We start from the raw sequence: 16,562 nt of genomic DNA on the forward strand, positions 1-16,562 counted from the left end.
GGACATGGGGGGGAAGCATCAGTGTATGGAGGGCATGGGGAGGAAGCATCAGTGTATGGAGGACATGGGGAGGAAGCATCAGTGTATGGGGGGCATCAGTGTATGGAGGGGAAGCATCAGTGTATGGAGGGCATAGGAGGAAGTATCAGTGTATGGAGGGCATGGGGGGAAGCATCAGTGTATGGAGGGCATGGGGGGAAGCATCAGTGTATGGAAGCCATAGGGGAGGAAGCGTCAATGTATGGAGGACATGGGGGAGGAGGGGGGCATCAGTGTATGAAGGACATGGGGGGGCATCAGTGTATGAAGGACATGGGGGGGCATCAATGTATGGAGGACATGAGGGGGGAGGAAGCATCAGTGTATGGAGGGCATTGGGGGGGGGCATTAGTTTATGAAGGGCATGAGGGAGAAAATATCAGTGTATGGAGGGCATGGCGAGAGGAAGTATCAGTGTACGGGGGGGGGGGGGGGCATAGAGGGGTATTAGTGTATGGGGGGCATGTGGGGAGGAGGCGTGAATGTATGGAGGATAGGGGGGGGACATCAGTGTATTGAGGGGAGCCCCGGTGGGATCTGGCAGCAGAGAGCTCGTTCGCTGTGATTTGCGGAGCTGGGACCTCACTGCGGGTGAGACGCCCGGTAGCTACAGAAACAGGGGACGCTAGAGCAGCCAATCACGGCGCAGCTTGTTGGCAGGTCCCTGCTCGTCGCTATGGTGACGACAGTAACTAACAGCCTCACAGGCTCAGAGAGCAACGGTGAGGAGAGCGCATCCCGAAACTGGTGAGTACAAAACGGAGCGGTACCGGAGCCTGTGCCGGGAACATGTCCTATCACACGTGTAATACAGAGACCCCCATAACAGCACATGTAATACAAAGACCCCCATAACAGCACATGTAATACAAAGACCCCCATAACAGCACATGTAATACAAAGACACCCCCCCCATAATATCACATGTAATACAGAGACCCCCATAACAGCACATGTAATACAAAGACACCCCCCCATAACAGCACATGTAATACAGAGACCCCCATAATATTAAATGTTATACAGAGACTCCCATAATATCAAATGTTATACAGAGACCCCCCCATAATATCACACATATAATACAGAGACCCCCATAATATCACATGTAATACAGAGACCCCCGATAATATAACATGTAACACAGAGACCGTACAGTGTAATATCACACATGTAATACAGAGACCCCCATAATGTCACATGTAAACAGAAACCCCCCATAATATACATGTAATACATAGGCCGCACAGTGTAATATCACACATGTAATACGGACGCCGCACAGTGTAATATCACACATGTAATACAGAGGCCGCACAGTGTAATATCACACATGTAATACAGAGGCCGCACAGTGTAATATCACACATGTAATACAGAGGCCGCACAGTGTAATATCACACATGTAATACAGAGGCCGCACAGTGTAATATCACACATGTAATACAGAGGCCGCACAGTGTAATATCACACATGTAATACAGAGGCCTCACAGTGTAATATCACACATGTAATACAGAGGCCGCACAGTGTAATATCACACATGTAATACGGACACCGCACAGTGTAATATCACACATGTAATACATAGGCCGCACAGTGTAATATCACACATGTAATACGGACGCCGCACAGTGTAATATCACACATATAATACGGAGGCCGCACAGTGTAATATCACACATGTAATACAGAGGCCGCACAGTGTAATATCACACATGTAATACAGAGGCCGCACAGTGTAATATCACACATGTAATACAGAGGCCGCACAGTGTAATATCACACATGTAATACAGACACCACACAGTGTAATATCACACATGTAATACAGAGGCCGCACAGTGTAATATCACACATGTAATACAGAGGCCGCACAGTGTAATATCACACATGTAATACGGACGCCGCACAGTGTAATATCACACATGTAATACAGAGGCCGCACAGTGTAATATCACACATGTAATACAGACGCCGCACAGTGTAATATCACACATGTAATACAGAGGCCGCACAGTGTAATATCACACATGTAATACAGAGGCCGCACAGTGTAATATCACACATGTAATACAGAGGCCGCACAGTGTAATATCACACATGTAATACAGACGCCGCACAGTGTAATATCACACATGTAATACAGACGCCGCACAGTGTAATATCACACATGTAATACAGACGCCGCACAGTGTAATATCACACATGTAATACAGAGGCCGCACAGAGTAATATCACACATGTAATACGGACGCCGCACAGTGTAATATCACACATGTAATACGGACGCCGCACAGTGTAATATCACACATGTAATACGGAGGCCGCACAGTGTAATATCACACATGTAATACAGACGCCGCACAGTGTAATATCACACATGTAATACAGAGGCCGCACAGTGTAATATCACACATGTAATACAGACGCCGCACAGTGTAATATCACACATGTAATACAGAGACCGCACAGTGTAATATCACACATGTAATACAGACGCCGCACAGTGTAATATCACACATGTAATACAGAGACCGTACAGTGTAATATCACACATGTAATACAGAGGCCGCACAGTGTAATATCACACATGTAATACAGACGCCGCACAGTGTAATATCACACATGTAATACAGAGGCCGCACAGTGTAATATCACACATGTAATACAGACGCCGCACAGTGTAATATCACACATGTAATACGGACGCCGCACAGTGTAATATCACACATGTAATACGGACGCCGCACAGTGTAATATCACACATGTAATACAGACGCCGCACAGTGTAATATCACACATGTAATACGGACGCCGCACAGTGTAATATCACACATGTAATACGGACGCCGCACAGTGTAATATCACACATGTAATACGGACGCCGCACAGTGTAATATCACACATGTAATACGGACGCCGCACAGTGTAATATCACACATGTAATACAGAGGCCGCACAGTGTAATATCACACATGTAATACAGAGGCCGCACAGTGTAATATCACACATGTAATACAGAGGCCGCACAGTGTAATATCACACATGTAATACAGAGGCCGCACAGTGTAATATCACACATGTAATACAGAGGCCGCACAGTGTAATATCACACATGTAATACAGAGGCCGCACAGTGTAATATCACACATGTAATACAGAGGCCGCACAGTGTAATATCACACATATAATACAGAGGCCGCACAGTGTAATATCACACATATAATACAGACGCCGCACAGTGTAATATCACACATGTAATACGGAGGCCGCACAGTGTAATATCACACATGTAATACGGAGGCCGCACAGTGTAATATCACACATGTAATACGGACGCCGCACAGTGTAATATCACACATGTAATACAGACGCCGCACAGTGTAATATCACACATGTAATACAGACGCCGCACAGTGTAATATCACACATGTAATACGGACGCCGCACAGTGTAATATCACACATGTAATACGGACGCCGCACAGTGTAATATCACACATGTAATACAGAGACCGCACAGTGTAATATCACACATGTAATACGGACACCGCACAGTGTAATATCACACATGTAATACAGAGGCCGCACAGTGTAATATCACACATGTAATACGGAGGCCGCACAGTGTAATATCACACATGTAATACGGAGGCCGCACAGTGTAATATCACACATGTAATACAGACGCCGCACAGTGTAATATCACACATGTAATACAGAGGCCGCACAGTGTAATATCACACATGTAATACGGACACCACACAGTGTAATATCACACATGTAATACAGAGGCCGCACAGTGTAATATCACACATGTAATACAGATGCTGCACAGTGTAATATCACACATGTAATACAGAGGCCGCACAGTGTAATATCACACATGTAATACAGAGGCCGCACAGTGTAATATCACACATGTAATACGGACACCGCACAGTGTAATATCACACATGTAATACGGACACCGCACAGTGTAATATCACACATGTAATATATATATACATTTTAGTACAGCAGACTCCCGCACTGCCTGTATTTGAACGAAAGTCAGATTTTTCGTGTGAAGCAGAGCCCCCTTATTAATGGAAGTGACTGCAGATGCCGACATGTAGGTCACGGAGCACTTACCCATTCAGATATGCATGACAGCTTATGTGATGTCTCTTCTATCCGAGGCTTTCACTGAGCATTGCTGTCCTGTTATGTAATGTTATATCTGCTGCAATGGAGCACCAGCTAGTGGACGCTATCCGAACCCCATTATACAGTCTATAAGTGCAGCTCTGGAGTATAATACAGGATAAGTAATGTATGTAACACAGTGACTGCACCAGCAGAATAGTGAGTGCAGCTCTGGAGTATAATGCAGGATGTAACTCAGGATCAGTACAGGATAAGTAATGTATGTACACAGTGACTGCACCAGCAGAATAGTGAGTGCAGCTCTGGAGTATAATACAGGATGTAACTCAGGATCAGTACAGGATAAGTAATGTATATACACAGTGACTGCACCAGCAGAATAGTGAGTGCAGCTCTGGAGTATAATACAGGATGTAACTCAGGATCAGTACAGGATAAGTAATGTATGTACACAGTGACTGCACCAGCAGAATAGTGAGTGCAGCTCTGGAGTATAATACAGGATAAGTAATGTATGTAACACAGTGACTGCACCAGCAGAATAGTGAGTGCAGCTCTGGAGTATAATACAGGATGTAACTCAGGATCAGTACAGGATAAGTAATGTATATACACAGTGACTGCACCAGCAGAATAGTGAGTGCAGCTCTGGAGTATAATACAGGATGTAACTCAGGATCAGTACAGGATAAGTAATGTATGTACACAGTGACTGCACCAGCAGAATAGTGAGTGCAGCTCTGGAGTATAATACAGGATAAGTAATGTATGTAACACAGTGACTGCACCAGCAGAATAGTGAGTGCAGCTCTGGAGTATAATACAGGATGTAACTCAGGATCAGTACAGGATAAGTAATGTATGTACACAGTGACTGCACCAGCAGAATAGTGAGTGCTGCTCTGGAGTATAATACAGGATGTAACTCAGGATCAGTACAGGATAAGTAATGTATGTACACAGCGACTGCACCAGCAGAATAGTGAGTGCAGCTCTGGAGTATAATACAGGATGTAACTCAGGATCAGTACAGGATAAGTAATGTATGTGCACAGTGACTGCACCAGCAGAATAGTGAGTGCAGCTCTGGAGTATAATACAGGATGTAACTCAGGATCAGTACAGGATAAGTAATGTATGTACACAGTGACTGCACCAGCAGAATAGTGAGTGCAGCTCTGGAGTATAATACAGGATGTAACTCAGGATCAGTACAGGATAAGTAATGTATGTACACAGTGACTGCACCAGCAGAATAGTGAGTGCAGCTCTGGAGTATAATACAGGATGTAACTCAGGATCAGTACAGGATAAGTAATGTATGTACACAGTGACTGCACCAGCAGAATAGTGAGTGCAGCTCTGGAGTATAATACAGGATGTAACTCAGGATCAGGACAGGATAAGTAATGTATGTACACAGTGACTGCACCAGCAGAATAGTGAGTGCAGCTCTGGAGTATAATACAGGATGTAACTCAGGATCAGTACAGGATAAGTAATGTATGTACACAGTGACTGCACCAGCAGAATAGTGAGTGCAGCTCTGGAGTATAATACAGGATGTAACTCAGGATCAGGACAGGATAAGTAATGTATGTACACAGTGACTGCACCAGCAGAATAGTGAGTGCAGCTCTGGAGTATAATACAGGATGTAACTCAGGATCAGGACAGGATAAGTAATGTATGTACACAGTGACTGCACCAGCAGAATAGTGAGTGCAGCTCTGGAGTATAATACAGGATGTAACTCAGGATCAGTACAGGATAAGTAATGTATGTACACAGTGACTGCCACCAGCAGAATAGTGAGTGCAGCTCTGGAGTATAATACAGGATGTAACTCAGGATCAGTACAGGATAAGTAATGTATGTACACAGTGACTGCACCAGCAGAATAGTGAGTGCAGCTCTGGAGTATAATACAGGATGTAACTCAGGATCAGTACAGGATAAGTAATGTATGTACACAGTGACTGCACCAGCAGAATAGTGAGTGCAGCTCTGGAGTATAATACAGGATGTAACTCAGGATCAGTACAGGATAAGTAATGTATGTACACAGTGACTGCACCAGCAGAATAGTGAGTGCAGCTCTGGAGTATAATACAGGATGTAACTCAGGATCAGTACAGGATAAGTAATGTATGTACACAGTGACTGCACCAGCAGAATAGTGAGTGCAGCTCTGGAGTATAATACAGGATGTAACTCAGGATCAGGACAGGATAAGTAATGTATGTGCACAGTGACTGCACCAGCAGAATAGTGAGTGCAGCTCTGGAGTATAATACAGGATGTAACTCAGGATCAGGACAGGATAAGTAATGTATGTACACAGTGACTGCACCAGCAGAATAGTGAGTGCAGCTCTGGAGTATAATACAGGATGTAACTCAGGATCAGTACAGGATAAGTAATGTATGTACACAGTGACTGCACCAGCAGAATAGTGAGTGCAGCTCTGGAGTATAATACAGGATGTAACTCAGGATCAGGACAGGATAAGTAATGTATGTGCACAGTGACTGCACCAGCAGAATAGTGAGTGCAGCTCTGGAGTATAATACAGGATGTAACTCAGGATCAGTACAGGATAAGTAATGTATGTACACAGTGACTGCACCAGCAGAATAGTGAGTGCAGCTCTGGAGTATAATACAGGATGTAACTCAGGATCAGTACAGGATAAGTAATGTATGTACACAGTGACTGCACCAGCAGAATAGTGAGTGCAGCTCTGGAGTATAATACAGGATGTAACTCAGGATCAGTACAGGATAAGTAATGTATGTACACAGTGACTGCACCAGCAGAATAGTGAGTGCAGCTCTGGAGTATAATACAGGATGTAACTCAGGATCAGTACAGGATAAGTAATGTATGTACACAGTGACTGCACCAGCAGAATAGTGAGTGCAGCTCTGGAGTATAATACAGGATGTAACTCAGGATCAGTACAGGATAAGTAATGTATGTACACAGTGACTGCACCAGCAGAATAGTGAGTGCAGCTCTGGAGTATAATACAGGATGTAACTCAGGATCAGGACAGGATAAGTAATGTATGTACACAGTGACTGCACCAGCAGAATAGTGAGTGCAGCTCTGGAGTATAATACAGGATGTAACTCAGGATCAGTCCAGGATAAGTAATGTATGTACACAGTGACTGCACCAGCAGAATAGTGAGTGCAGCTCTGGAGTATAATACAGGATGTAACTCAGGATCAGTACAGGATAAGTAATGTATGTGCACAGTGACTGCACCAGCAGAATAGTGAGTGCAGCTCTGGAGTATAATACAGGATGTAACTCAGGATCAGTACAGGATAAGTAATGTATGTACACAGTGACTGCACCAGCAGAATAGTGAGTGCAGCTCTGGAGTATAATACAGGATGTAACTCAGGATCAGTACAGGATAAGTAATGTATGTACACAGTGACTGCACCAGCAGAATAGTGAGTGCAGCTCTGGAGTATAATACAGGATGTAACTCAGGATCAGGACAGGATAAGTAATGTATGTGCACAGTGACTGCACCAGCAGAATAGTGAGTGCAGCTCTGGAGTATAATACAGGATGTAACTCAGGATCAGTACAGGATAAGTAATGTATGTACACAGTGACTGCACCAGCAGAATAGTGAGTGCAGCTCTGGAGTATAATACAGGATGTAACTCAGGATCAGTACAGGATAAGTAATGTATGTACACAGTGACTGCACCAGCAGAATAGTGAGTGCAGCTCTGGAGTATAATACAGGATGTAACTCAGGATCAGTACAGGATAAGTAATGTATGTACACAGTGACTGCACCAGCAGAATAGTGAGTGCAGCTCTGGAGTATAATACAGGATGTAACTCAGGATCAGTACAGGATAAGTAATGTATGTACACAGTGACTGCACCAGCAGAATAGTGAGTGCAGCTCTGGAGTATAATACAGGATGTAACTCAGGATCAGTACAGGATAAGTAATGTATGTACACAGTGACTGCACCAGCAGAATAGTGAGTGCAGCATCTGGAGTATAATACAGGATGTAACTCAGGATCAGTACAGGATAAGTAATGTATGTACACAGTGACTGCACCAGCAGAATAGTGAGTGCAGCTCTGGAGTATAATACAGGATGTAACTCAGGATCAGTACAGGATAAGTAATGTATGTACACAGTGACTGCACCAGCAGAATAGTGAGTGCAGCTCTGGAGTATAATACAGGATGTAACTCAGGATCAGTACAGGATAAGTAATGTATGTACACAGTGACTGCACCAGCAGAATAGTGAGTGCAGCTCTGGAGTATAATACAGGATGTAACTCAGGATCAGGACAGGATAAGTAATGTATGTGCACAGTGACTGCACCAGCAGAATAGTGAGTGCAGCTCTGGAGTATAATACAGGATGTAACTCAGGATCAGTACAGGATAAGTAATGTATGTACACAGTGACTGCACCAGCAGAATAGTGAGTGCAGCTCTGGAGTATAATACAGGATAAGTAATGTATGTAACACAGTGACTGCACCAGCAGAATAGTGAGTGCAGCTCTGGAGTATAATACAGGATGTAACTCAGGATCAGTACAGGATAAGTAATGTATGTACACAGTGACTGCACCAGCAGAATAGTGAGTGCTGCTCTGGAGTATAATACAGGATGTAACTCAGGATCAGTACAGGATAAGTAATGTATGTACACAGCGACTGCACCAGCAGAATAGTGAGTGCAGCTCTGGAGTATAATACAGGATGTAACTCAGGATCAGTACAGGATAAGTAATGTATGTGCACAGTGACTGCACCAGCAGAATAGTGAGTGCAGCTCTGGAGTATAATACAGGATGTAACTCAGGATCAGTGCAGGATAAGTAATGTATGTACAGAGTGACTGCACCAGCAGAATAGTGAGTGCAGCTCTGGAGTATAATACAGGATGTAACTCAGGATCAGTACAGGATAAGTAATGTATGTACACAGTGACTGCACCAGCAGAATAGTGAGTGCAGCTCTGGAGTATAATACAGGATGTAACTCAGGATCAGTACAGGATAAGTAATGTATGTACACAGTGACTGCACCAGCAGAATAGTGAGTGCAGCTCTGGAGTATAATACAGGATGTAACTCAGGATCAGGACAGGATAAGTAATGTATGTACACAGTGACTGCACCAGCAGAATAGTGAGTGCAGCTCTGGAGTATAATACAGGATGTAACTCAGGATCAGTACAGGATAAGTAATGTATGTACACAGTGACTGCACCAGCAGAATAGTGAGTGCAGCTCTGGAGTATAATACAGGATGTAACTCAGGATCAGGACAGGATAAGTAATGTATGTACACAGTGACTGCACCAGCAGAATAGTGAGTGCAGCTCTGGAGTATAATACAGGATGTAACTCAGGATCAGTACAGGATAAGTAATGTATGTACACAGTGACTGCACCAGCAGAATAGTGAGTGCAGCTCTGGAGTATAATACAGGATGTAACTCAGGATCAGGACAGGATAAGTAATGTATGTACACAGTGACTGCACCAGCAGAATAGTGAGTGCAGCTCTGGAGTATAATACAGGATGTAACTCAGGATCAGTACAGGATAAGTAATGTATGTACACAGTGACTCCACCAGCAGAATAGTGAGTGCAGCTCTGGAGTATAATACAGGATGTAACTCAGGATCAGTACAGGATAAGTAATGTATGTACACAGTGACTGCACCAGCAGAATAGTGAGTGCAGCTCTGGAGTATAATACAGGATGTAACTCAGGATCAGTACAGGATAAGTAATGTATGTACACAGTGACTGCACCAGCAGAATAGTGAGTGCAGCTCTGGAGTATAATACAGGATGTAACTCAGGATCAGTGACAGGGTAAGTAATGTATGTGCACAGTGACTGCACCAGCAGAATAGTGAGTGCAGCTCTGGAGTATAATACAGGATGTAACTCAGGATCAGTACAGGATAAGTAATGTATGTACACAGTGACTGCACCAGCAGAATAGTGAGTGCAGCTCTGGAGTATAATACAGGATGTAACTCAGGATCAGGACAGGATAAGTAATGTATGTGCACAGTGACTGCACCAGCAGAATAGTGAGTGCAGCTCTGGAGTATAATACAGGATGTAACTCAGGATCAGGACAGGATAAGTAATGTAATGTATGTACACAGTGACTCCACCAGCAGAATAGTGAGTGCAGCTCTGGAGTATAATACAGGATGTAACTCAGGATCAGTACAGGATAAGTAATGTATGTACACAGTGACTGCACCAGCAGAATAGTGAGTGCAGCTCTGGAGTATAATACAGGATGTAACTCAGGATCAGGACAGGATAAGTAATGTATGTGCACAGTGACTGCACCAGCAGAATAGTGAGTGCAGCTCTGGAGTATAATACAGGATGTAACTCAGGATCAGTACAGGATAAGTAATGTATGTACACAGTGACTGCACCAGCAGAATAGTGAGTGCAGCTCTGGAGTATAATACAGGATGTAACTGAGGATCAGTACAGGACAAGTAATGTATGTACACAGTGACTGCACCAGCAGAATAGTGAGTGCAGCTCTGGAGTATAATACAGGATGTAACTCAGGATCAGTACAGGATAAGTAATGTATGTACACAGTGACTGCACCAGCAGAATAGTGAGTGCAGCTCTGGAGTATAATACAGGATGTAACTCAGGATCAGTACAGGATAAGTAATGTATGTACACAGTGACTGCACCAGCAGAATAGTGAGTGCAGCTCTGGAGTATAATACAGGATGTAACTCAGGATCAGTACAGGATAAGTAATGTATGTACACAGTGACTGCACCAGCAGAATAGTGAGTGCAGCTCTGGAGTATAATACAGGATGTAACTCAGGATCAGGACAGGATAAGTAATGTATGTGCACAGTGACTGCACCAGCAGAATAGTGAGTGCAGCTCTGGAGTATAATACAGGATGTAACTCAGGATCAGTCCAGGATAAGTAATGTATGTACCCAGTGACTGCACCAGCAGAATAGTGAGTGCAGCTCTGGAGTATAATACAGGATGTAACTCAGGATCAGTGCAGGGTAAGTAATGTATGTGCACAGTGACTGCACCAGCAGAATAGTGAGTGCAGCTCTGGAGTATAATACAGGATGTAACTCAGGATCAGTACAGGATAAGTAATGTATGTACACAGTGACTGCACCAGCAGAATAGTGAGTGCAGCTCTGGAGTATAATACAGGATGTAACTCAGGATCAGGACAGGATAAGTAATGTATGTGCACAGTGACTGCACCAGCAGAATAGTGAGTGCAGCTCTGGAGTATAATACAGGATGTAACTCAGGATCAGGACAGGATAAGTAATGTAATGTATGTACACAGTGACTCCACCAGCAGAATAGTGAGTGCAGCTCTGGAGTATAATACAGGATGTAACTCAGGATCAGTACAGGATAAGTAATGTATGTACACAGTGACTGCACCAGCAGAATAGTGAGTGCAGCTCTGGAGTATAATACAGGATGTAACTCAGGATCAGGACAGGATAAGTAATGTATGTGCACAGTGACTGCACCAGCAGAATAGTGAGTGCAGCTCTGGAGTATAATACAGGATGTAACTCAGGATCAGTACAGGATAAGTAATGTATGTACACAGTGACTGCACCAGCAGAATAGTGAGTGCAGCTCTGGAGTATAATACAGGATGTAACTGAGGATCAGTACAGGACAAGTAATGTATGTACACAGTGACTGCACCAGCAGAATAGTGAGTGCAGCACTGGAGTATAATACAGGATGTAACTCAGGATCAGTACAGGATAAGTAATGTATGTACACAGTGACTGCACCAGCAGAATAGTGAGTGCAGCTCTGGAGTATAATACAGGATGTAACTCAGGATCAGTACAGGATAAGTAATGTATGTACACAGTGACTGCACCAGCAGAATAGTGAGTGCAGCTCTGGAGTATAATACAGGATGTAACTCAGGATCAGTACAGGATAAGTAATGTATGTACACAGTGACTGCACCAGCAGAATAGTGAGTGCAGCTCTGGAGTATAATACAGGATGTAACTCAGGATCAGGACAGGATAAGTAATGTATGTGCACAGTGACTGCACCAGCAGAATAGTGAGTGCAGCTCTGGAGTATAATACAGGATGTAACTCAGGATCAGTCCAGGATAAGTAATGTATGTACCCAGTGACTGCACCAGCAGAATAGTGAGTGCAGCTCTGGAGTATAATACAGGCTGTAACTCAGGATCAGTACAGGCTGAATTAAGTGCGCCAAAATACAGCAATGAAAAGGACTCATTGCATTGAAGAGGCGGAGTTTATCAGACTGGTGTAAAGGTAAACTGGTTTCCACCTTTCATTTTCCATAGGAGCTCTGAAAATAAAAAAAGTTAAATCTGAATGGTTGCTATGGGCAACTAAACCAGTTTACCTTTACTCCAGTTTGATAAATCTCCCCCTTTCTGTCTAATTTGCTTATAAAACAAACATCATTTTCTGGCCAAATCTTGGTGGCCGTCCCTTCGCACCATTCATATTGCTGTAGACATAACCCATATTCTGGGCGTCCGGTCAGCACTAATCCCCCTGACAGCTGTAATCTGCTCGATGGATAAACAGCCCTGCACCGAGCCGGAGGACGTGAGCCGGGGATTACAGGACTGCCGGTCCCCCATGGCCTGCTCGGACTTGTAGTGCAGCCTATAGGGCGGCTAGATATAATGAGAGGGAATGAGAAGACATCATAGGAAAGCTGTACAAGGACTGATCTCAAGCAGTCAACGAGATCCATATTGTGGAAGGCAGTGGTCTTTATCTTGCTGCTGTCAGGACATGCTGGGAGTTGTAGTTATCCGGCTGGTTCAACACTAGTGATTTAAAGTTTTCCTTTTTGTAATTGGTCAAATCATGAGCAGGGACGGAGGCGAAATACACAGGACTATCTCCATGTCAGGACATCCTATGTTGGCCATACCAGTATAACTCCCATCATTACTAACCATTATATGCTGCTTGTTGGGCATACCAGTATAACTCCCATTATCTGTTAGCATCTATAGACCTCTGGCTTCACTGGCCTCAGCTGAGATCAGTTCCAGAAGAAGATAGACACCAGGCAAAAATGGCGCAAACCACCTCTGTCCAGTAAAAAGATGAAGGCTCAAAAAGTCCAAAAACCATCCTGGAGGCTGTTCTGTGGGGTGTGGAGTCTCCTGTTACACCCGGCTCATCCTCCATGAGGACATCATACAGAGGTCAGACACGGCGGTGGTCGTGTGGTGTCTGGGTCAAGAGCTCCACCACTTGTCCTCATTGATAGAACCATGAGTTCTGCTCCACCAGAAGATCCTGGAGGAGAATGTCCGCCCATTGGTTCTTGACCTAAAACTCCAGCACAGTTGGGTTCTAGAGCAGGATGATGACCTAGAGCACACACTTCTGAAGGTTTCTAAGGAAACAAAGGTTCTGGAACGTCCAAGTCCTGACCTGAACCCCATGGAGACCTTGAAAGGGCCGATGTTTCTGTAAACCCCTCAATGTGGCTGAATTAATACCATTCAGCGGAGAGGAGTGCGCCAAAATACAGCGATGAAAAAGACTCGTCAGCGTCTGATTGTTACCACCGAGGGGTTAGGGGTGCAGTTAGGGGGGCACTTACTACTTCACATGGGTGATATAAATGGGAGGATCCTTCACAGCTGTGTCCTGTGGTTCCTCGATTGGAGAGATTCACATGTGACAAACGAGCCAAACTTGCAGGAATCTGGAAGGGACAGCAATACGTTTATTCACGGCCCTGAGTGCATGCTCAGCCAGCGCAGAATGCATGTGTGGGGAATTCACGTCTCTCTCCTCTCTCCACAGATGTACTCAGCCCCTCAGCCATGCCGAGCAGTGTCCAGAGTAAAGTCCATGCTCCACGCAACCCCAAGCTGAGCCGACGTGAAGAGGCCGCCCTCACGGTAATGAGAGCTCCATAAATTGGGTCGTTTTTTTGATCCGTCATTGCGCGGCTTAGTCAGACAGATGTCAACGACTGAACCCGGGGATTATCCCGGCCACAAACAAATCAAGTCAGACAGCTGTTCAGGAATAATACTGGGCCCTGACCAGAAGCCGGACCGCGCCGCTGCCCTATATCAGGGGGTCCGGGACCGGCTCTACCCTCACTACTGATATCAGGGTGTACGGGACCGGCTCCACCCTGCACTGCTGCCCTATATCAGGGGGTACGGGACTGGCTGCACGCTGCACTGCTGCCCTATATCAGGGGGTACGGGACTGGCTCCACCCTGCACTGCTGCCCTATATCAGGGGGTCCGGGACCGGCTCTACCCTCACTACTGATATCGGGGTGTACGGGACCGGCTCCACCCTGCACTGCTGCCCTATATTAGGGGGTACGGGACCGGCTCCACCCTGCACTGCTGCCCTATATCAGGGGGTCCGGGACCGGCTCCACCCTGCACTGCTGCCCTATATCAGGGGGTACGGGACCGGCTCCACCCTGCACTGCTGCCCTATATCAGGGGGTCCGGGACCGGCTCCACCCTGCACTGCTGCCCTATATCAGGGGGTATGGGACCGGCTCCACCCTGCACTGCTGCCCTATATCAGGGGGTACGGGACCAGCTCTACCCTCACTACTGATATCAGGGTGTACGGGACCGGCTCCACCCTGCACTGCTGCCCTATATTAGGGGGTACGGGACCGGCTCCACCCTGCACTGCTGCCCTATATCAGGGGGTCCGGGACCGGCTCCACCCTGCACTGCTGCCCTATATCAGGGGGTACGGGACCGGCTCTACCCTCACTACTGATATCAGGGTGTACGGGACCGGCTCCACCCTGCACTGCTGATATCAGGGTGTACGGGACCGGCTTCACCCTGCACTGCTGCCCTATATCAGGGGGTACGGGACTGGCTCCACGCTGCACTGCTGCCCTATATCAGGGGGTACGGGACTGGCTCCACGCTGCACTGCTGCCCTATATCGGTGGGTACGGGACCGGCTCCACGCTGCACTGCTGCCCTATATCAGGGGGTATGGGACCGGCTCCACCCTGCACCGCTGCCCTATATCAGGGTGTACGGGACCTGCTCCACCCTGCACTGCTGCCCTATGTCAGGTGTACGGGACCGGCTCCACCCTGCACTGCTGCCCTATATCAGGGTGTACGGGACTGGCTCCACCCTGCACTGCTGCCCTATATCAGGGTGTACGGGACCGGCTCCACCCTGCACTGCTGCCCTATATCAGGGGGTACGGGACTGGCTCCACCCTCACTACTGATATCAGGAGGTACAAGACCGGCTCCACCCTGCACTGCTGCCCTATATCAGGGGGTACGGAACTGGCTCCACCCTGCTCTGCTGCCCTATATCAGGGGGTACGGGACCGGCTCCACCCTGCACTGCTGCCCTATATCAGGGGGTATGGGACCGGCTCCACCCTGCACTGCTGCCCTATATCAGGGGGTACGGGACCGGCTCCACCCTGCACCGCTGCCCTATATCAGGGGGTACGGGACCGGCTCCACCCTGCACTGCTGCCCTATATCTGGGGGTATGGGATGAAGTATTAATACAGAGACAGTATAGAGATCAGACTGTATAAACCCTACAATATACCCCTGAAGTATTAATACAGAGACAGTATAGAGGTCAGACTGTATAAACCCTACACTATACCCCTGAAGTATTAATACAGAAACGGTATAGAGGTCAGACTGTATAAACCATACACTATACCCCTGAAGTATTAATACAGAGACAGTATAGAGGTCAGACTGAAAAAAACCTACAATATACCCCTGAAGTATTAATACAGAAACGGTATAGAGGTCAGACTGTATAAACCCTACAATATACCCCTGAAGTATTAATACAGAGACAGTATAGAGGTCAGACCGTATAAACCCTACATATATACCCCTGAAGTATTAATACAGAGACAGTATAGAGAACAGACTGTATAAACCCTACAATATACCCCTGAAGTATTAATACAGAGACAGTATAGAGGTCAGACTGTATAAACCGGAGATAATATTGAGTCTTTGGGGTGAGGGTATCAGATGAGGGTGTTTTATGAAGATTTTCAAGTTCCAGGGAGATCAGTGTTTCGTGTTTTTTTTCTAAATAAAGGGATGCAAATGAGCTCTCAGCAAGCTCCGCCTCTGAGGCCACCAGATGTAAGGCGGCTGTCCTATAAGTCAGTGTTTGACCCTTTAAAAAAGCCTTGAGACATGACTCGGATATAAAATAAGCCAGTATCTCATCCGCAGACAGCTGTTTCCGGGGTGATTGCCGCTCATCAATGCAGAGCAGAGAG

At 45.9% G+C, this 16,562-nt stretch overlaps 1 protein-coding gene across 1 annotated transcript in view; it reads left to right on the forward strand.

Moving 5' to 3' along the window:
* Nucleotides 1-762: 762 nt before the first annotated feature.
* HYDIN (HYDIN axonemal central pair apparatus protein) overlaps nt 763-16,562 on the forward strand; it is a 99,034-nt gene continuing 83,234 nt past the window's right edge. Inside the window, exons 1-2 of the mRNA XM_044270701.1 lie at nt 763-786; nt 14,091-14,188. Coding sequence (XP_044126636.1) covers nt 14,111-14,188 — 78 coding nt within the window. The 5' untranslated portion in view covers nt 763-786; nt 14,091-14,110. The remainder of the gene's footprint in view (nt 787-14,090; nt 14,189-16,562) is intronic.

Source organism: Bufo gargarizans, chromosome 10 (genome assembly GCF_014858855.1).
Source record: "Bufo gargarizans isolate SCDJY-AF-19 chromosome 10, ASM1485885v1, whole genome shotgun sequence".
Lineage (NCBI taxonomy): Eukaryota > Metazoa > Chordata > Amphibia > Anura > Bufonidae > Bufo > Bufo gargarizans.